Source organism: Panthera pardus, unplaced genomic scaffold (assembly GCF_024362965.1).
Source record: "Panthera pardus isolate Hobbes unplaced genomic scaffold, ASM2436296v1 HiC_scaffold_8, whole genome shotgun sequence".
Taxonomy (NCBI): Eukaryota; Metazoa; Chordata; class Mammalia; order Carnivora; family Felidae; genus Panthera; species Panthera pardus.
The window spans coordinates 107,788,695-107,810,174 of NW_026527013.1; the positions used below are offsets into that span (position 1 = coordinate 107,788,695).

The 21,480-nt window shown below is 35.0% G+C and overlaps 1 protein-coding gene across 6 annotated transcripts in view; it reads right to left on the reverse strand.

The window, feature by feature from the left end:
• AGMO (alkylglycerol monooxygenase) overlaps positions 1 to 21,480 on the reverse strand; it is a 387,401-nt gene that overhangs the window by 80,163 nt on the left and 285,758 nt on the right. The window contains exon 14 of one of the 6 annotated variants that reach the window (XM_019443503.2): positions 13,245 to 13,265. The exons of the other annotated variants lie outside the window; for them this stretch is intronic. Within the exon in view, the coding sequence (XP_019299048.2) occupies positions 13,260 to 13,265 (6 nt within the window). The 3' untranslated portion in view covers positions 13,245 to 13,259. Of the gene's footprint in view, positions 1 to 13,244; positions 13,266 to 21,480 lie in introns of those variants that run through there. 6 annotated transcript variants of the gene reach the window in all.

Consider the following 21,480-nt stretch of genomic DNA (forward strand, 5'->3'; position numbering starts at 1 on the left):
CAATTTAATTAATTGGTATTTATAATTAGATTTTTTAAGGGTAAAATTTTAGAAATCTTCCTTAAGATAAGCTGTTAGTTTGGTCTTCATAAATGTTTTTCACCTCTGAAATGAACAAACTTCCCTTGGAAAGAAATGTTTCATCTCAAGAGAAATGTGATTTTAATTTACAGAATTATTCTTCTGGCCAAAAAATTAGACAGTGGACTTTTTAAAAAAAAATCATGTTGGTTATGGATTTTTTTATAGAGTATTAATGTTCCCTAGTAAAATTGGTATGGCGACAAAAGGTGTGGGGTATTTTTGCCAGATTTCCTTATTTTAAAATGTATTATTTTGTTCCAACTCCAGAACTTAATAAAAATAAACTCAGGAATGTAAAAGAGATGGAAAATGTAAAAGTTATTTAAAAATTAAAATCACTGGAAATAAGAGTAAAGAATATATAAATCAGTCTGACTGGCATAGGACTTTCAGTTCAGTAGTGGTTTCAGAGCAAGTATTTATTTTGCAATATATTGGCTGTTTTCAATTATAAGGTCTATTTTCACTAGACTGTAAGCTCCATGAAGAGAGTCTTTTTTGTTTTTGTTTTTTGGGTTTTTTTTTTTTTTGTTGTTTTTGTTTTTTGTTTTTTTGGTTCACTGCTGTACCTACAATATCTGGAGCAGTACCAGGCATGTAGTATGTTTTCAATTAATACAGGCCAAACAAATCAATCAACGAGGGTTGAGCTTTATAAAGAAGGCAGGGTTCAAGCCATAAAATTATTACTGATAGTAATAATTATTTCTGTAGATGCCAGTCCTTGACTCCTCGTAAAAAAGATGAAAAGAGGAGAATTATCTATATATTTTTAATCAGTTCAAAACCCCTGCAAACTTGGTTTTATTAGGTGAGAAAATGTGAAGGACCTCAGAAGATAGAAGTTATCTGGGATAGTCAATGAAGAAACAGGAGGATCAATATGCACAAGAAGAACAAAAGTAAACAATTTCTTAGAGCTTCTCCTTAAAAGACAGCAAAAATGCAGATGGTCACAAGAAAAATGCAGCCCACATATGACATTAAGATGGTAACACAGATGCCGACAGAACGAATCTTAATAATGACTTTAGAATACACTGAAAATACCAAGGAGTTTTCAGAATTATATAGTCAAGTTGAAAAATGAGTACCTGTGGCCTAAAGTTGATTCTAAATACCAGTTGAATCTTTCCTTTGTTTGTTCCCTTTTTATTTACAATACACCAGACTAAAGTAAAGATCAACCTTTTGCTAACATAGTGGAAGATAACTAGCAAAAGGACTGAGATCTAAGTATGTGTGTTTGGCAACAAACGAAGAAGAGAATGGAAAAAAAGGAGAAGGGGTGGTGAACATCTGGGGTGGTTTCTTTTCTATGAAAAGAAAAAAGGTCACATCCCACCCAGTGAGAAGAAGTGACCCCCTAAAAAATGTAAGTGATCTTGCTTGACCTGTGACGCGAGCATGGGGATGACCTCGGCTGTTTAACTGCAATGTGTGTTTCTTGTTAGAAAAAGTGAGAGAGTTGTGCTCTGCCATAAAAGAATGTGAGGGATATGAAGGTGCTGAAAGGCAGAAGAAAGACGTGGAGCGTGAGGAACTTGATGCAGGCTATGGAAAAAACGGAATATTAAGTTGGCCCTGTCTTTTAAGAATGTTAGGTAGAAGAGAAAGATAAAAATATATGTGGATATATACTTCTATAAACGTATAGATGCACATATACACACAAACACACACTCACACACACACATATGGCTTTTTGCTGTCATTTAAATGTGGGGATCAAATATGTTTCTTTTCATCTCTTCTACTTATCATTAAAATGATGCTATTTACCTGCAGGAGAACAGTCCTGTACGCATGTCTCTAATAGCTCAAAATATCTAACATCATTTTCCATGAACTCCTGGGGTCTCAAGTCCAATACATAAATTTATGTCAGTTCAACCATCAGTTCTTTTACAGATAATCAGACCAAGTCAACACCCTTATCCAGTGCTTGGCAGTATCCTCAGAATTTTTTTGTTCTATAAAATAAGTGGGCTCTCTGCTCAAAGCAGCTGAAAATCCCCACATTACAATATAAATAAAAGGAAATTTAAATGTCTTGACCTACATAAACTCCTAACATTTGTTTTATCTTTTAAAGTCTCTTTCATCCCTTTCTTTTCTCCAGTAATTCATTCCCTCAGTCCCCTTGGGGTCTTCTCCATGGAGCCCTGTTACCTAAGGAGGAATACACCCAGCAAACAGCTGTGGAGGGAAGAGTGGAACTGAGGCACAAGGCCAAACCAGGACAGAAATACTGGGTACAATCTCACATCTATGGGTATAAGGAAAACTGAACAATTTTGAGTTCTTAATTACGTTATCATTGAATGGTTTGTCACATCAGTTTCATTATGGAAATATAGGGGAGATTTTACAATGGAAGGATTTGGGTTTTTTCCCAGTGATTTTATAATAAAAATCTTATTTATTCAGTTATTAGTTATGAGTCAAAGGTTCTGTTTATCTTTTTCAAAAGTCCCTGACTGAACCTTTAGTGGGCTGTGATTTTTTAATAGTCCAATAAACCCAAAGAAACAGAAACTTTTATGGTTTAGGATGCAGCCTGCATGAACTGAGATGAAGCTATTAATCAAGTTATTTAAACAGATCTGGGAAATGATAGGTCTTCTCCAATTCCCCTCTCCCTCTCCTCCTCCCCTCACAAATATTCTGATGAAAACATGAGGTATTGTTACTCTTTCACTTACACAAAGCACCAACATTTAATAAGAAAATCAACTCTGGCCAATGGTTTAGTTAAACCCTGGAAAGTACATTGGATAACAATTTCCTCTTGCTTTTCCTTTCCTCTGGGATTCCCTCTTGCAATCTTAGAGCAGAGTGAGCCAACTGAGATTCAGTAGTTAAAAATAAATGCAATATTAAAAATAGGGCATTATTTTGAAATATGTAGAATCTCACCAGACATTATCATCTAGTGACATGTGGTAACACCTATCTTAAGTACATATCATCTCACCATGAATATTCTGCCATGTGTCGTTTCTCCTTACTTTGTATCCTGCTGCTGCTCTCCACAAGAGGGCAGACAGGGGCAAGGAGAAGGCAATTCTGTTAAGAAATCTGGGTAAAACAATAGTTTGATAGGACAGGAAGTAAAAAATATATATATTGTCTAAAATAAGATTTAAGGATAATCTGCAGGGGTTTTTTTTATTCTCCCATATCTTCATCTCTTTGATAAGGAGAGATGAGGGTTGGCATTTCTTGTAAGCAATTTGAGTAAAGTATTCTCTGTGCGTTTAGGTTCGCTAGTGAAACATGAATGATCAAAGTTCAACATGTTGCATCAATTTCTTTCACCTGGCAAGATGGGTGATTGCGCCACTTCTCAAACCTTGTGATTTTGTAGTTATTTCCTTTGACTACAATGGTAACTGATTCTTAAGAGCAATTCCCAATTTTATTCTGAGAAAAACTGCCTCAAAATTTCATTCCTGTGTATATGATCTGGATATATGTGATCTAGAATTGAAATGATGACTTGGATTTTATTTTAGATATACTGCTAAGTTACTAGGGTACCACATTTATACACAACAAATGACCTCTTCCACTGCTTACTGCAAAATGGAGACTAGGTCTAGATAAGTCACATAGAACATTCTATGAATCATGCTTCATTTCGTCTATAAAAAGGTACTACAAATGTACAATATATCATGGATAAAATGGCATTATAAGTTCACGGATGGGTCAGAAGAACCACTTTTCAAAGATTTTTTCTTGTCTCAAAATTCTGGGTAACAAGAAATTTAAAGTAACAAAAACCCAAATATCTTATTTTTCTGGAAATTCATAAATTCCAAACATTGAAATATGAATAAAATAATTTTGTGATAACTAAGAGGAAAAAAAGTATAACTTTGATTTTTAAAAATGTTAAAAATAATTTAAAGGCTACCTGAATTCATCCTCTAATATTCTGTTTTAATTAACCTACTTCCATGACTCATTTTACATTTCCTTTCACATCATACTGTACTCACCTTAAATGGAATAAAAACTTTTGATATGCACTGACATTGACTTCATTAGAATACTAAGTTTTGACATTTTGGAAGACTTTTCTTATTCCATTCTAATAAATGGAAGGGTTTTGAATTTCAATGGTTGAAAGGAAGTCAGATTTTAGTTATATGAATCCAGGGTAACTTCATTCATGGATCAAAAAAGACCTCTTGGGGCTTACAAAATCTTTATTATTTTCAAGCTACAAGAAACAGTTTGGTAGAGGTCTGGATAATGGAAAACATATTCTTCTGTGATCAATCCACTTTGGGGTGCTTTCCAGCTGTGAGACGGTCTCTCAAACTTAAAAGTTCTCCAAAGTTCTCCTTGGCCTGGAGCCCGAATTTACTTATAACAGAATATGACTGTGTAAAAAAAAGCTTTACAAAATATAGCAATTTTTGTCACCTTGCTAAAAAGTTAAAATAATTTATGACACTGTTAAGGATTGTTAATGTTTCACATGGTTAGATTTTAATATTTAGAATTAGTGCAATTTAAACTTTCACCTATTATTTTAGATTCTATTAATTCTTCTAGGCTGAACAATATGTCCTCAAAACTGAAATTCTACTTTATTATGCTAAGAGTGTCACAATGGAAAGGTCTAGTGGAGAAACTTAACTTACACATCTGGTGTATAAATATTATTATTATTATTATTACTATTATTATTATTTTAAAGTTTATTTATTTTGAGAGAGAAAGAGTCACATGCACAGAAGTGGGGAGGGGCAGAGAGGGAGGGAGAAAGAGAACCCCAAGCAGGCTGTGCACTGTCAGCACAGAGCCCTATGCAGAGCTTGAGACAACAACCCTGAGATCATGACCTGTCTTTGCAGAGCCCCATGCGAGGCTCTAACTCACAAACCATGAGATCATGACCTGAGCAGAAAGCAAGAGTAGAATGTTTAACTGACTGAGTCACCCAGGCATTCCAGGAAAAAATAATTTTTGATGTTAAATGTACAATTCTTCCATCACTAATAAGACAAATCACTTTGGTGTATAATTATTATTAAAGTAAGTTATAATCATCATAACAAAGGTAATGAAATCCTTCTTTATATAAAACAGTCCACCATTTGGACTATTTCAACCAATGCTCAGTCGGTTAACTGTCTGACTCTTGATTTCAGCTCAGGTCATGATCCCATACTTCTTAAGTTAAAGCCTTGCATCAGGCTCTGCTCTGACTGTGTGAAGCCTGCTTGGGATACTTCCTCTCTTCCCTCCCCCGCCCCCACTTCTCTGCCCTACCCCTGCTCACACCCTCTCTCTCAAAGAAATAAACATTAAATTTTTTTAAAAAAATATTCAAACAAGAAACAATGATGAAGTGATTCCAAAGGGAAAAAATTATTTTTGATGTGTAACTGTACAATCCTTCCCTCCCTAATAAGACAAATCTACTAGCGATGCTAATGAGATTCATATATTACACTACCTTAATGTCCAGTCTAGTCACCTAGCTCTAATTATCTTGTGAAAGATAAAGATATAATTTATATTTAATTATGATGGATTGCTTTGGGACCCTAAAATGTTTGAATTCTTGTTTGACATACCTTGTCTTCAAGCCAAAGCCATTTATTTGGAAAAACTTTGAATCAGCCATTTGATCACATGGGCAAAAGTTAAAACAGGCATACACCTTTACTTGTAAGTATAATTAAAAATACTTATCTTAAAAATGATAGTGGCAGTGGCTGATATAGAACTTTTTTCTTAGATGGACAGATCAATGTACAATATAACACAACATGACTCTTTAATTTACTTGTTTTAAAACTAATGTGGATGTTTTGAAATATATCACTAATGTATACTAGACTCTATTTCTTATGAAGCCTACAGGAAGTAGACATTAAAATTACCTAATCATGTAATTGCATCAAAATGAATAACAATGAAAAATTTTACAAGGCAATTGCTTCTATGCAGATGGGTTTTCTGACCACCTTCAAACTGACACTCAAATCTATACTTCCAGGCCTGACCAGTTTTCCTGAATTTCAGATTTGCAGCTGAGATTCAGGCATGTCACATAAACATACCAACAAATAAACTCAGTATCTGGCCCTTCAAATCTCTGCCCTTTCCCAGCTGCCACGTTCAATGAGAGTAGGAGTTCATCAACCCAGAAATTTAGGAGACTACGCAATATTCGTCTTTCCTTCACCCCCACCTCTGACCAATCAGTAAACAAGCTAATAGAGATTATCTCTAAAATCTCTCTCTAGTCAATCCCACACATGCCCAGTGCCTAATGCTTCAGTCTAACTTAATTCGAGCCCTACTTTCTAAACACGTAAAATTTCCCCACTATGTTCTGTGCTTCCAGTTTTTCTGGCCCCCTTTCTCAGTGCCTCCCTGCAGCTCTCTCCATCCATCACCCACAAGCTGTGAGAAAAATCTTCGCAAAGAACTCTATTCATCTTACTTCTCTAAAGAATTTCACTTCTTCTCCTATCTAGAGAGCAGGGTAAATTCTGCTTCTCCTGCCTGTATGTGCCTTACTAATCATCTCTCCCATTCTTCATGCGTGCACCCATCACTCCAAGCCATTTGTTACTCCTCAAGCACAGAAAATTTGCCTTAACCTTGCACATGTCCCAACCCCCCTTTATTCTTCCCCCTCTTCTGCTTAATTTGCTCTCATTTTTCTTTAAGTCTGTGATCACGTTTACCTCATTTGAACTACCAGAGAGGGTTCGACATCCCTTCTATATTCCTACAGCAGCCACTTAATACTTACCCAGTTCACAGAGTCTTTCACTATGCACAGCAACTGTTTCCTCACTGGCATATATCAATTTACTGAGAGCTTCTTAGGGACAAAGCTTATGCCTTTAATTTCTATTAGAGCTTTCTGAATTACAAGTCAAAACGCTCAATAATAAAAACAGACAATACTTCTCTGCTAAGCAAAGTTCTTTGACATTCCTGTATTGACTGATATTCATACTAATATATCACATATAATGAGACTATAACAACTAATATGATAAGCTTTAGCATTTACAAAGGATTTCACATAACTCATGGAAGCAGGCAATATTTTCTTCATTCTGTGGATAAAGAAACAAAGTTTCACAATATTTAAGTAATTGTTCCAATGTTCTTTAGACTGTGTATAGTAAAATTGATATTCAATCCAGTTTAAGCTTGATTTCAAAAGCACTGATTTGAGAATGGCCAAACAGAGTCATCCAGCTAAGATTCACAACTTAAAAGTTTACAACTTCTTAATGTTAAACAGCTTTAGCATGCATTCCGTTAGCTCAGAGATTGGGCTAAAATCACTAGCTGCAACAGCCATATCAAGCAATAACAGTCCATCAGTAATAGCCCCTTTGAGCAGTTATTTATCAAATGATCAGTATAAAAGAGACATGGTATATTATGGAAAGACAAGTCTTGCTAGAAATCCTTTGGGGGAACACATTAATTGCAACTACAGGCACATGTTATGAAGAATCATCATTATCCTCACTGAGCTGTTTTACAGACAGGCAAGACGAATAGGGCCAACATTTTTTCCATAGGAGGACATCTCCAAATTTTTGAGTAGGTACCAGTAAAAGATGATCAGCAGAAGGGAAATACTTTATACTTTGTTAACATCTCTCTGTAACAGTGATGATCTTCAACTATATCAAAAGAGTTATGAAACAAATGTTATGGGTCAGAGGGAACTAAAGTCACTTTGAAGTTCATTGCCCTAGCCACAGTGAGATATACCTTTTCTCTTCTCCTTCCAACATAAGATCTCATCTAGCCAATGTAACTCAGGTTTCGTTTTATTAAATTTTATTTTAAAAGACATTTTCAGAATGTTAGATGAAGGTCTTTATTTATTAATATATTTTACATAAAATAATAAATATATTATTTTTGTATAGGTATGTGTGTGTACACTCTTTCTATAATAGTTAAAATGTTGGAGAATGACAAACCTCAGTTATTATTATATTTATTCCTTATTATTTTAGAGATGATATGAACAAAGCCAAGAAGGACTAATTGACTCACCTAAGAGTCAATCAATCAATGATCATCATTCTATTTAATAAACATTGTCATTCAATGGAAAGTATACTGGCTGCAGGATCAGGTCAAATTCTTCTAATATCATCTTTTTAGGGTTCCGAATTAACACTCTATACATCTACATTCATTCATATACATTTTATGACGGAAAATATGCATCATATGCTGTCTGGAAGGAAATCTTTGCTCATCATGGTTTGTTATGGGATCTGATTCCCTAGCTCCTCACATGGTCTGTGCCAGTCCTCACAGGATTAGCGGCTTTCATGAGCAAACGCATAGCAATAAGGCTAAGTAACTTGGCACACTTGAAATAGATCAAGTTTGGCTTTAATTTAAAGGATAATTTGATTCAGTAATGTTATTGAAATAAATGTAAAACCTCTTACAAAAACTCACATGTAGTAAATGAACAAAGTTGTGGTTATTTAGGTTTTTATTTGTCAAAAATGTTGAGAAAATATTTGTAGCAAAAATTTCCATTCACTCTGAGCAATGAGTTTGGAGGAAGCGAGCTAGTTAAAATTTTAGTTTTCATCACTTTGCCAGAAATAAGCATATTTGGTAACCATTTGGAATACTGTATCTTTTAGTTTCAAATCGATCAGGATTTAAGGTAATGTACATCAATCACTAATATTAAAACCAATTGGATCAGACAAAATATCCTTACTTTCCTTAGTAGCACATTATTTCACCATTATGTTTTAAATGATATTAAGTGTAAAGTAACCACAAAAATGGGGACCGTACCATTGTTCTTTTCAGATCTTTAATATTTAACTACGCTCTTTATAAAACAATGGGGAGCTTCTATTTCTAATAGGATACAGTATATTATTATCCTATTGCTGTCATTATAAATTACCACAAATCTAGTGGCTTAAAATAACACAAATTACTTATTTTACAGCTCTGGAGGTCAGAGGTCTAAAATGAGCCTTGCCGTTCCAAAATTAAATATGTTGGCAGAGCTTCCTTCCTTTCTGGAGGCTCTGAGGGAGAATCCGTTTCCGTGCTTTTTCCAGCTTCTAGAGGCTGCCCACATTCTTTGGCGCAAGGCCCTCTTCCAACTTCAAAGCCAGTAATAACTAGTTGCATGCTTCTCACATCACCTCACTCTGACTTTCCTGCCCCTCTCTCTCATTTCTAACGATACTGTGACTCCAGTGGGCCCACCCAGACAAGTCAGGGTAATCTCCCCCTTCTGAAGGCAGATGAATTAGCAACCTTAACTCCATGTGCAACCTTAATTTCTCCTTGCCATGTAACAACACATTCACAGTTCTGGGAGTTAGAACATGTACATATTTAGTGGGCTATTATTCTGCCTACTATACAGGGTTAAAAGACCCTGCTACTAAAAACAAAAAAAAAATTATATATATTTTTATAATATACATATAATTATATAAATGTATTTTAATATATAAATGCATAAATTTATATGTATTATATATATAATATATATATATATATATTTTTTTTTTTTTTGAAAGCACTGAAGAGCTAACAAGAGGACCATACAGCCAAAAATCCAAGCAAAAATAAGAATGCATGGAGTGTGAGAACCAGTTTTGGGCTGAGGACATCTGTGCTCCATCAAACATAATTTAGTTTTTGGCATCATCACCTGAAGGGGAAGATTAATAAAAACCCAGGAACCATGCAAAGTGGACAGTCAACAGAAAAGCCTCCCCACACAAATATGGAACCCCTAATGATCCCACCTACCCTTCTAATATCAGGCTACTAGAGAAAAAGTTACATAGGCCCTGAGCAGAGATGGGAGAAAAATGTCCCCAAGAAGTTGCGATCACAAGCCAACCATTGCTCAGATGTACAGCCAAGTTTACAGATCTTAGGTGGACCAAATAGCTTGTCTTGTAGAACATCCAGCTGCCTGGCTAAAGCAAACACAAATTCTCTCTGGAGAAAATCACTCTCATTTTAGGCCTTAATGAATCATTAAATATAATTTTTTAAAGGCAGTGACCAACATATAACAAAAAGTAATCAACTTCACAAGAAAACAAAGCATCCTGAGTAAGAATATACGCAAACAGTAGAATGTCAAAAGACAGCTGTTGGAATTATCTGATATATATTCTAAAATAACTCCTTTGCCATATTTAAAGAAATTTAAAATATTCACAGGAAATAAGAAACTAAAAAGCAATATATTAAGAAAAGAGAGCTTATGGTAATAAAAAATACAACAATCAAAATCTTATTTAAAATTATTTTTAATGCTTATTTATTTTCGAGAAAGAAAAAGAGTAAGAGAGTAAGCAGGGGAGAGGCAAAGAGGGAGACAAGAATTGGAAGCAGGCTGCAGGCTCTAAGCTGTCAGCATAGAGCCTGACGTGGGGCTTGAACCCATGAACCATGAGATCATGACATGAGCTAAAGTCAGACGCTTAATCGACTGAGCCACCCAGGTGCCCCAATAACCAAATCTTTTAACTAAATGGATGGCTTTAATATCAGATTATATTATCGTAGAGAAAGGATTTACCAACTGTCAAGGAAGTGTTATCCAAGTGCAGCACAAGGAGAAAAAAAGATGAAAAAATTTAAAAACAGAGCGAACTTAAAAGACATGGAAGATCGAGTTGCAAAAAGAAAGGAAGAGTGTTGCGTTGAGGCAATATTTGACAAATTAAAGGTTGAGGATTTTCTAGAACTGATATAAACCAATATTTCATAGCTTCAGAAAGCTACATGAATCCTAAGAACGATAAAAAAAAAAAGAAAGCCAAGCCTACATGCAGCATATTAAACTATAAAACACTACATACAAAAGCAAATGTTTAAAGTTGCTAAAGCAGGGAAAGAATAAAAGTCAGGTTTCCTTCAAAGAATTGACAGTTGGGATGAGAAGTGACCTCTTAAGAATGGTCATGGAAGTCATTGGACAATCAGATACATCTTTAGTGTGCTAAAAGAAAATAGTTGCCAGAATAGAATTTTATACAAGGGGTGGGTAGTGGGCAATCTTTCAAAAATGAAGTTGTGAAATAAATATAGTTTCAGACAAACAGAAACTTGAAGATTCCACTGCTAGCCAACATTCAGTGAAGGAAATTCTAAAGAATGAACTCACCAGAAGATAAGTGACCTGAAATAGAAGGTAAGAGATGCAGAAAGATGACAAAGGAGAGAGTAGGTACACGAAATGTCTATATGAATATTTGCTGGGTAACAGAACAAGAATGATGTCTTATATAGCTAAAATAAAAACAAGTTTTTGGTGGACAGAGAAAACCCTTCTATAATCTGTCTTCTTCCACAGCAATGAAGTCGTGTTTCTCACTGATCCCCTGTAATGATAGTCTTAAAAAAAACCCTCCTTCATCAACTTTCTCTTAGCTATATTCCAGACAAACTGGTAAACAATTTACAGTTACTACTCAGAGTCCTGTGAGGTAACAACTACTAAACTCATTTACAAGTGAGGAAACAGAACAGTAAGTTTACATAGTACTCAAATATGCTAAAAGTAGTAAGCAGCTGGGCTCAGATTTATCTTACTTTTGTCAGAAAAAAAAAAAAAAAAAAAAAACGCCTTAAAAAACCCACATCTTAACAGCTAGGCTTCCTGAAAAGGACAGACACTTTTTGCTAGCAGATGTACCTATATTGTAGAGAGTAAAAGCACTTATGGTTCCGGTAATTACAAAATTAAATGTAATAGGGCCACCTGAGTGGCTCAGCCTAGTAAGCATCTGAATTCAGCTCAGGTCATGACCTCACAGTTCTTGAGTTCAAGCCCAGCATCAGGCTCTGTGCTGACAGCTCGGAGCCTGGAGCCTGCTTCAGATTCTGTGTCTCCTTCTCTCTCTCCCCCTCTTCTGCTTGTGCTCTGTCTCTCAAAAACGAATAAGTGTTTAAAAAATATTAAAAATTAGGGGCACCTGGGTGACTCAGGCGGTTGGGGGACTGACTTTGGCTCAGGTCATGATCTCATGGTTTGTGGGTTGGAGCCCCGCGTCGGGCTCTGTGTTGACAGCTCAGAGCTTGGAGCCTGCTTCTGATTCTGTGTCTCCCTCTCTCTCCGCCCCACCCCCACTCATGCTCTGTCTCTCTCTGTCTCAGAAATAAATAAACATTAAAAATATATATACACAAAAAATATTAAAAATTAGATGAAATAAAGCAAATGCTTCATGAACTTAAACACAAAGGACAGAGGTAAGGATAAATGAAATAACATTGTGATAATATAATGATACAATTCATAGATTTTATTTTTTTCACTAATTTAGGAAAATAGCCAAAAATCCTGGCAAATATATATGCTTAATGTTTATAAAGGTTCATTGTCACTTTAACTCTAAAATTTAAAAATGAAAATAACTGCATTATATTTTAAATCAAATTTTAGCTAGAAAAAATTTTATGAGATTCTCCTCATATACAAAGTAATCTGAGGTTCTTACTTTTTTTCAGTTCACTGGAAAATTATCTATTTTTTTCTTGGTTTGTTATTAAAATTTCATTTATGATATATTAAAAAATAATGAACAAACATTTATAAAGTATAATATAGTAGGTCAAGTAATGACCCCCTAAAGATGTCAGTGACATAATCCCTGGGACCTGTGTGCACATTATCTTACATGGCCAAAGGGACTCTGCAGATATAATTAATCTTCTGAAACTTAAGAGGGGAAGACCAATTCTGAATTATTCTGGTGGACCCAATCTAATCTCCTGAGCCCTTAAAAGCAATGAAATTTCTCTGATGAGAGGCAAAAGAGGAGAAAAAAAAAAATGTGGCAGAAGAGGAAATCAGATTCCAGGCATCAGAAGAATTTGCTAGGTCATTGCTAGTTCTGAGATGTGGGTGTCACAATGCAGTGAGTGAGGCTTCTTGGCAATAACAACATCCCCTAGTAGACAGCCAGCAAAGAAATGGAAACATCCATCCTGCAACCACAAGGCTATGGATTATGCTAGCATCCTGAATGAGCTTTGAGTGAACATTTTCTAGAGCATCCTGATAAGAATCCAGCACATCAACCTCTTGGTTTTGCCCTGGTCAAACTTGGAGCAGAGAAATCAGCTGAGCCAACCAAGATTTCCGACATTCAGAGCTGGGAGATAATAAATTTGTGTTATTTTAAGTCACTAAGTTGTCTTAATTTGTTATGGCAGCAGGAGAAAACTTACACACACAGCAAAACTTTTAAAATATATATATTTTTAAAAACTGAAGTAAAAATGAAGAGAAAAGTAAATCATCTACAGATATTTGTTACATATTTGACTCTGAGCTATTTAGCAACCAACACATAGAAAAATAAGATCTAGCTACCAAATTAATAGGTATTTACATAAAAGAGATATAATTATTAGTTATTTACCCATAAAATACAAAAATACTAATTCAAAGGGATAGAGGTACCCCAATGTTTATGGGAGCATTATTTACATTAGCCAAATTATGGAAACAGTCCAAGTATCCACTGATTGATGAATGGATAAAGAAAATGTGGTATGTGTGTGTGTATACACGTACATACATACATACATACATACACACACACAATGGAATATTACTTGCCATAAAAAAGAATTAAATCTTACCATTTTGCAGTGATAGGATGGAGCTAGAGAGCATTATGCTAAGCGATGTAACTCAGAGACAAATACCATATGATTTCATTCATATGTGGAATTTAAGAAACAAAACAAAGGGGAAAAAAGGAAGGAGAGGCAAACCAAGAAACAGACTCATAACTATAGAGAACAAACTGATGGCTACCAGAGGGGAAGTCAGTGGGGGATGGGTTGAACAGGTTATGGGAATTAAGGAGTGCACTTGTGATGAACACTGAGTGTTGTATGGAAGTGTTGAATTACTCTATTGTCAACGTGAAACTAACATTACACTATATGTTAACTAACTGGAATTTAAATAAAAACTTAGAGAGAGAGAGAAATGGTTCCATCAAATTTACATAACTATACCTGTTACTGAGATCAGAGGAAAAGTGCTCTTCATAAAGAGGACCATTATATACAAGGTCCTTAACCTTAGAGTAAATAGAGTAAAAAAGAGACCATCACATCACCTTTCATAATTTTCTCAATTATAGGTCAACTTCACAATACCTAAACAGTTTAGCAAATGTCAAATGTCACAACACCTGTCCAGTGTCAAATTTCAATTATCTATGGAAATAATTTCTGAATGATGTTCCAAGAAGAATTGATTTTGAGACACATCATTAAGAGAAATATCACTGAGTAGAACACCATGCACTGGCTGTCTGTGCCAGGAGAGGACTCCAAATCCACGGAGGATCACAACGATCATCACAACACTAGCCACCAGCAATTTGGATCCAAACACTTCTGCTCCTTGCACCTTGGTATAGGAGTTGCCGAGGAAAACAACACCGTCAAGCACTGGGTGGAACAATACTTTTACTCACAAAGAGGAGAGACAGCAAGATCAGGTTCAGTGTGCGCCAGTTCTGCATGGCTGGTGGGTTCCCTTGACAACTAAAGCAGGGCAATTGGCTTTGTACACCCCCCGTTAAGCCTTGGTTCAAGGACCTCTCGTCCACCTTCACTGCGTCTGAAATACTGACAGCTGAGGATGTGCCTGAGAGACACTGACATATGTAAGCAAAATAAAGGAGTACTCATTGAGTTTGAAACAGAGAAAGACATACCCACTGAAGGATAAGCCCTGTACTGTCTGTGTGTACTCTTTATCTCTTGGAAAGAAGTATTCCAGGCCTAAGACCTATTCTTATGTGGCTGAATGGAGGTCTAAAAACTGCACACACGAGACCGCTGCTTTTCCTAACCAAAAATTAATTAATTAGTTAATTAAGTAATTAAAAAATAATAAATACAAAAAAAGAAAGAAAAGAAAAAGAAGTTTTATTTATCAGGTATTTAAGCAAAAGGGATCTCAATAAAGTCAACTTTTGGGGTGTCTGGGTGGCTCAGTGGTTAAATGGCTGACTTCAGCTCAAGTCATAATCTCACAGTTTGTGAGTTCCAGCCCCTTGTCAGGCTCTGTGTTGACAACTCAGAGCCTGGAGCCTGCCTTGGATTCTATATCTCCCTCTCTCTCTGCCCCTCTCCAACTCACTCTCTGTCTTTCAAAAATTAAAAAAAAACCATTAAAAAATAAAATAAAATAAGATAAATCAATTTTTTTCTGCTATAAGACATGTTGAAGCCTTTAATAGACCAAGATGCATATATACTATTCAACATTGTTAGCAATATCATTATTAGCAAAAGAAATTTCAAGAAGAAACATTTTCAAAGTAGATTTCTGTAACTAAATAAATCATCTTACTTTACAGGTTTATTGACTATATTTCACTTAAATTATTTGATTGTTTTAGGCAGCATGTATATAGCCTCCTTCACTGTCTGCCAATGGTACTCCAATTTCATGGTAGTAAAACCAAATTGTCTTCATATAAAGAGAATATTTAGCTTTTGTTCTCTATAACTGGCAGAATGGACATAGGGAAAATGAAATGCATCAAGTATATCCACATGTGGCATTGTTATTAAACTATAAGTACTTAGAAAGGACTTCCAGTTCACAACTCTGTTTTCCCCCAAACGGTCAAGTAAATTTTCCTTGTGATGTTGACTCAAAATAGTAACTCTGACTTTCATTTTAGTAAATTCTGTGCCAATGTTTCACACAAATCAGAGAAATATTCCAATATAGTAAGATCAATACTAACTTAATCTTTGTCCTTTGTTTTAAGATTATTTTTAATCTGAATTGTAGATTTGCACTATATCCAACATATATAAGGTATGTATTTATGACCCTGAAAAGAAGTCAATTCCATAATCCCAAGACACTGTAAAAGCTTATTTAACCATCCATAACCTGACCATTGACAGATGTCTAGATGAAACCAGATACTTATATTTAGTGTTGGGACATAAAAATAAATGTAGGCTAGAATAAATCATTATAGAGTAATCCAGTTTTCTTTATTAAATTAGGAGTGGGGATAGGCGAAGAGGTTCAAATTCCACTCAAATTACTGGGTACAATATCATCTTGTAATAAGAGAACTTTCCTAACCTATTGGTTGGCTTAAACTTTCTTACCATTTTAAACACCTGTTAAATCCTCTTAGGCACTTGATTGGAGTGAACATGAACACATTATTTTTAAGCTACTAACAGTAAAATAAAATATCCCAGAAGACTTTAATTCATTCATTCATTTCCAAACATGAGGTCAGAAGTGATTTGATACAAGTATCTGCTATAGCAAGAGTAGAGGAGAATTTGCCACCCAGAAAGACAATAATTATAGTCAATGGATAGCACCATTGAATAATTTCCACTGGAAGCGTTTCAGAAAGGCTTCTATTCTTTGTTATATATAAGTCAAAAAGATTATAAAGTCTTAAAATTGTTCCTCATGAGAGTTTTATTCTTACACATCGTAATCAAGTTCAGGTTTCTTCTGATAAAAGACAGAGACTTGAACTTAGTATCTCTCTCAAAATGGTATTATTTTAAAATGGATTAAAGATTAAAACGCCTTGGTGGTCTTGAAATCCTAATCCACATGTTCAATCAAATAAGCTGATATGATTACCTGAGGTTAATTCACAAACCAGTATCAAAAGACAATCTTTGAGTTCATGGAAATTAAATATTACAAAATTAAGGAAACTATGAAATGTCAAGTACTATCATTCTTCTAGCATTAACAGAAATTTCTCTTATATAGGTCCTGCCAGATTAATTTTAGGATTGATCTGGTATGCATTGTCTTTCAATGCTTATCGTCTGTTCATAAAGAAATTTAATTATAACTTAACCATATCATGATTTAATTAAAATATTTTAAATACACAGACTAAAATTACATTGTCTGAAACCATTTTTTTTCTTTTCTTGCCTTTACCTGACTTCTTATAGAAGCTGATAAATATGCTTTTTACCTAACTAGTACTTTGAAAACTCTAAAACCACAGTTCTTGAAGGGGCCCATGTTGATTCTCTAATGCCATTCTAAGTACCAAATCCGATTACCTTTTTCTCAGCACACAGCCTATTTGGTGATTCTTATAGTGTTATTCGTTATCTCTTCTGAAAATTCTATCTCCTTTTGGTCTCCACGATGTCTTTCAATGTATTCTATAACTGATTATTACCAAATTCTTTCCAGCAGTCTTTTCTCCCACCCTCCTTCCTCTGCTAGCCTGGTTCTGCTCCAACATCCCCTTACTGATTTCCATTCTTCAAGAGGTCGATTACTAAGGCCTCACCAAGGGATTTCCTCCTTGGGGAGCAATCTTGGTAACCAACCCCCTGACAAAAGCTACTAAAAAGTGAGCCAAAAGAATTTAAAGATATTTGGTGGGCGGGGGGGCGGGGGGGGGAAATCAGTGAATGCTAGTGTGGATTTACCAAGAAACAGGAGAAAGCAAGAAATGGGAGAGAAAAGAAATCTAGAGGAGTGAATCCAATATTCAAAACCCTTCCTGTCTCACAGAGTGTAACAACTAGAAGAGTCAAGGGGGAAAAAAAAACAAAAAGAAAAAACAAAGTCTGCAGTCAGCCAAAAGAGTAACCCTGTTGAGTCAACCTTGAGTTTAGAATGGAGCCCAAAGGGATACATTCTAGGACTGAGGGTGGAAACAAAGTAAACATACTTTGTATCCCCTGAAGCTTGATTTTGAGTCATTAATGCAGAAAATCTCATGCTTCAAGGTAGAATTAAGTTTATCTTGATGGTTAGAGATGTGGCAATGGTAATTTCAAATCCTGTTTGGTGGAAAGTGACATTTTCCTAGGAGTCAAGCAAACTTCTGTAAATCAAACTTTAAACTTCATATACATCACAAAAAGATCACCAGAAACATAAGGAGAGAAGATTCCGTTAGTGAGAAGCAAGAGACGGGTGCTTAAAAGTATCAATTATTTGACATAGATCATAAATATAGATCCTTAAAAAATTTTTAAATAATTTTTTTAATCTTTATTTTTGAGGCGGGGGGTGGGGGTGGGGAAGGAACAGAGAGAGATGGAGACAGAGAATCTGAAGCAGGCTCCAGGCTCTGAGCTGTCAGCACAGAGCCCTACCCAGGGCTCGACCTTATGAACTCTGAGATCGTGACCTGGGCCAAAATCAGACACTTAACCGATTGCACCACCTAGGCACCCCTTTATTTAAAAAAAATTTAGTTTATTTATTTTGAGAGAGAGAGACAGTGTGAGTAGGGGAGGGGCAGAGAGAGAGAGAGAGAGAGAGAGAATCCCAAGCAGACTCTGGGCTGCCAGCCAGAGCCCAACACAAGGCTCAAACCCACAAAACCAGGAAATCATGGGAAATCATGACCTGAACAGAATTCAAGTTGGAACTTAACTGACTGAGCCACCCAGGTTACCTAAATATAGATCTTTAATATTTGAAACGAGATACATGCCAAGTGTTAGTTTGGGGACAGAAAATAGTAAAGTTACATAAAAGAATTGACAACTGGGTGCCTGGGTGGCTCAGTTGGTTGAGCGTTTGACTTCCGGCTCAGATCATGATCTCACAGGTTCGTGGGTTTGAGCGCATGTTGGGCTTTGTGCTGACAGCTCAGAGCCTGGAGCCTGCTTCAGGTTCTGTGTCTCCCTCTCTCTGCCCCTCCCCTGCTTGCACTCTGTCTCTGTGTCTCTCAAAATATACAACAAATGTTAAAAAAATTTAAAAAAAGAAGTGACAAATGACTAAATAGATACAATGAAGTGAAAAATACAACAAGTAAAATAAAAAATTCAGTGGTCTTGCTTTGGAGCAAATTAGATATACACGAAACAACAGCATATGAAATAGAATAAAGACCCAAAAAATAACAATAATAATTCATAATAAAAAAAAATTCTATAAGGAAACCCAGGAGGTAGAGGACAGGAGAGGAAGCTCGGGGATGGAACAGAAAGAAGTGCAAAAGAATATAAAAGGAAAGTGTTTATAAATGTTTAATTAGAGTTTCAGAACAGGAAAGGGGGAGAATGAGGTAGAGGCAGCATTTGAAGAGATGAAAACTTAAGAATTTCCCAAACTGATAAAAGACTTTAATTCACAATTTCAAGAAATCCAAATAATCCTAAACAAAATGAGTAAAAGAGAAATCTAAAACCAGATATATTAGACTAGTGAAGCTGCAAAAAGCCAAAGATGCAATCATCCACGTAGCCAGAGAGAAGCTATAATATAGTCCCTTATTTACATATTAATTATAATATTCGTTTCTTTCCCAGGGCGCTTCATACTAGTTTCATAACTGATTAGAGATTTTGCTCTGAAATGTTCAAAGTGAATTATGGTTAAGTTTATTAAGAGAAAAAAAAAACCTTTAAATCTATCAGCTCTCTGCCTAGGCCTTGAAAAGTTCACATTGCATTTTTATAATTGGAAAATACTTAAAGTGAGCTTTAAATAGAAACTTAGAGGTAATTTATTTCATAAAAGGTGAGATTTTTCAAATTAGCTCATATTCTTGTTTTCCCTGTCTTTGCTAGAAAATTAACTACTATTAATAAATGACATGATAGATGTCACAGAGTGTTATATATTCCTAGTAAATGCTTGGATATAAATGAGCTTGAAAAAACAATCTCCAAATGAGAAAAACAAAGCAAAAAACAAACTTTCCTCTTTTTTTAGTCAGGGAAAACATGCTACAGGTCAATTGTCAAATATATGCTGCATGTAGGTTACATAGCTACAATTTTTAGTGTTTAAAATCAATTAAGGTTCAAATGATGTATGGCTTATGTGAAGTTAAATGTTACGGCAAATTTTCTGAAATAGTTCTGTTAGGAAACTCTCTTACTTTAAATCCACTCATTTCATTTGAACTCCTGTCCTGGCAAAAGACAGAAAGAGACAGAGACAGAGACAGAAGAGAGATGGAGATACCTTCAACAGAGTTTTTGGTACAATTTTTTTACAACTCTGTTTTATATATATCACTCTGAAATTTAAAACCTCTGAAATCCAACTGTTGTATGTATGCATTTAAAAAAATTTGTTTGACCATAGAACCAAACTAGAATTAACAAAACGTTATTCTGTTCTTCATTTAAATAATTAAGGGTGAATTTACCACAATTGATTTTGCTAGCAAATCTGCTACAAAAAATATAAAATGTTGGACTCAGGGGGCTATGACAGACCCCCTTAGGAGTGTTCCATAATACATGGTACATGCACCTTTTCAAAATTCTAAAACATACCAAATTCCAAAAACATCTGGCACTAAAGTTTTCCAAGTAGCATATATTCTTATACAAAGCAATAGTGAGGATCTGTTGGTGGCATAAGTTTATAAATACATCATCACCTCCAAATAAGAACAGATATGTCCAAAATTAAGTATAAGACTGGAGCTCTTGGGAGTTTTCTTGGGGGACAGGGTAGTCAGAAAACAGTGGGGAGAGAAAAAGAAGGGATTCCCATCCCTACAGTTTACATATGTGGATAATTTGCTTACAGGTTTGTATTTAATAACAAAGATCTAAACATTTCTAAAAGTCATATATCACTATTAAATTTAGAAGACAACATCTGCCCAATAAAAATCAGCTTTAAACTTTAATAGAAAAAAAGAAGACAAACAGTATCAAGATCTTCTTTCAAGTTTTTTTTTTTCTGTAATTTAAACTCAAGGAGATTCCAAAAATATGTATAGATTTGTTTTCATTCTCCATAGGCTAGTAAGCAGGCTACTTTTCTCTAATCTTCAAAACTTTGTGCTACAACTACACAATCAGGGGTCTATTTAATATATATTTTTTCCTACTATGTTTTCTAGAATTAAAAAGTCATTGAAAAAGGAAAGAAATGAGCAAATAAAAAGTAAACAAAACAGATTAGACTTTGTAAAAAATATTTTTTGAACATTTTATTTTTAATTAATCTCTATTGTGTGGGGCTCAAACTCACAACCGTGAGATCAAGAATTGTATGTTCCACCGCCAGTCAGACATTCCTAAAAAGAAGATCCGAATTAACCCAAGAATCTGTACTTTCTTGTTAAGTAGAAGTATATGACTAATAAGAAAAATGAGATACCAAATTACACATCATTATCAGACATAACTTGGAAACTCAAAGATACTTCATGTATCTTGATGGAAAAGTGGCAGATGTATGCCATAACTTATGAAGGGAACGATGATAAGGAGCGAAGAGAATAGAAGCACAAGTTACCAAGATTGATGAGTTCTGATTTAAAAATACATTTAATTTTCTTCTGCATAAAAGATACTAGGTCATATAGACACAACTTTGAAGATCATCTT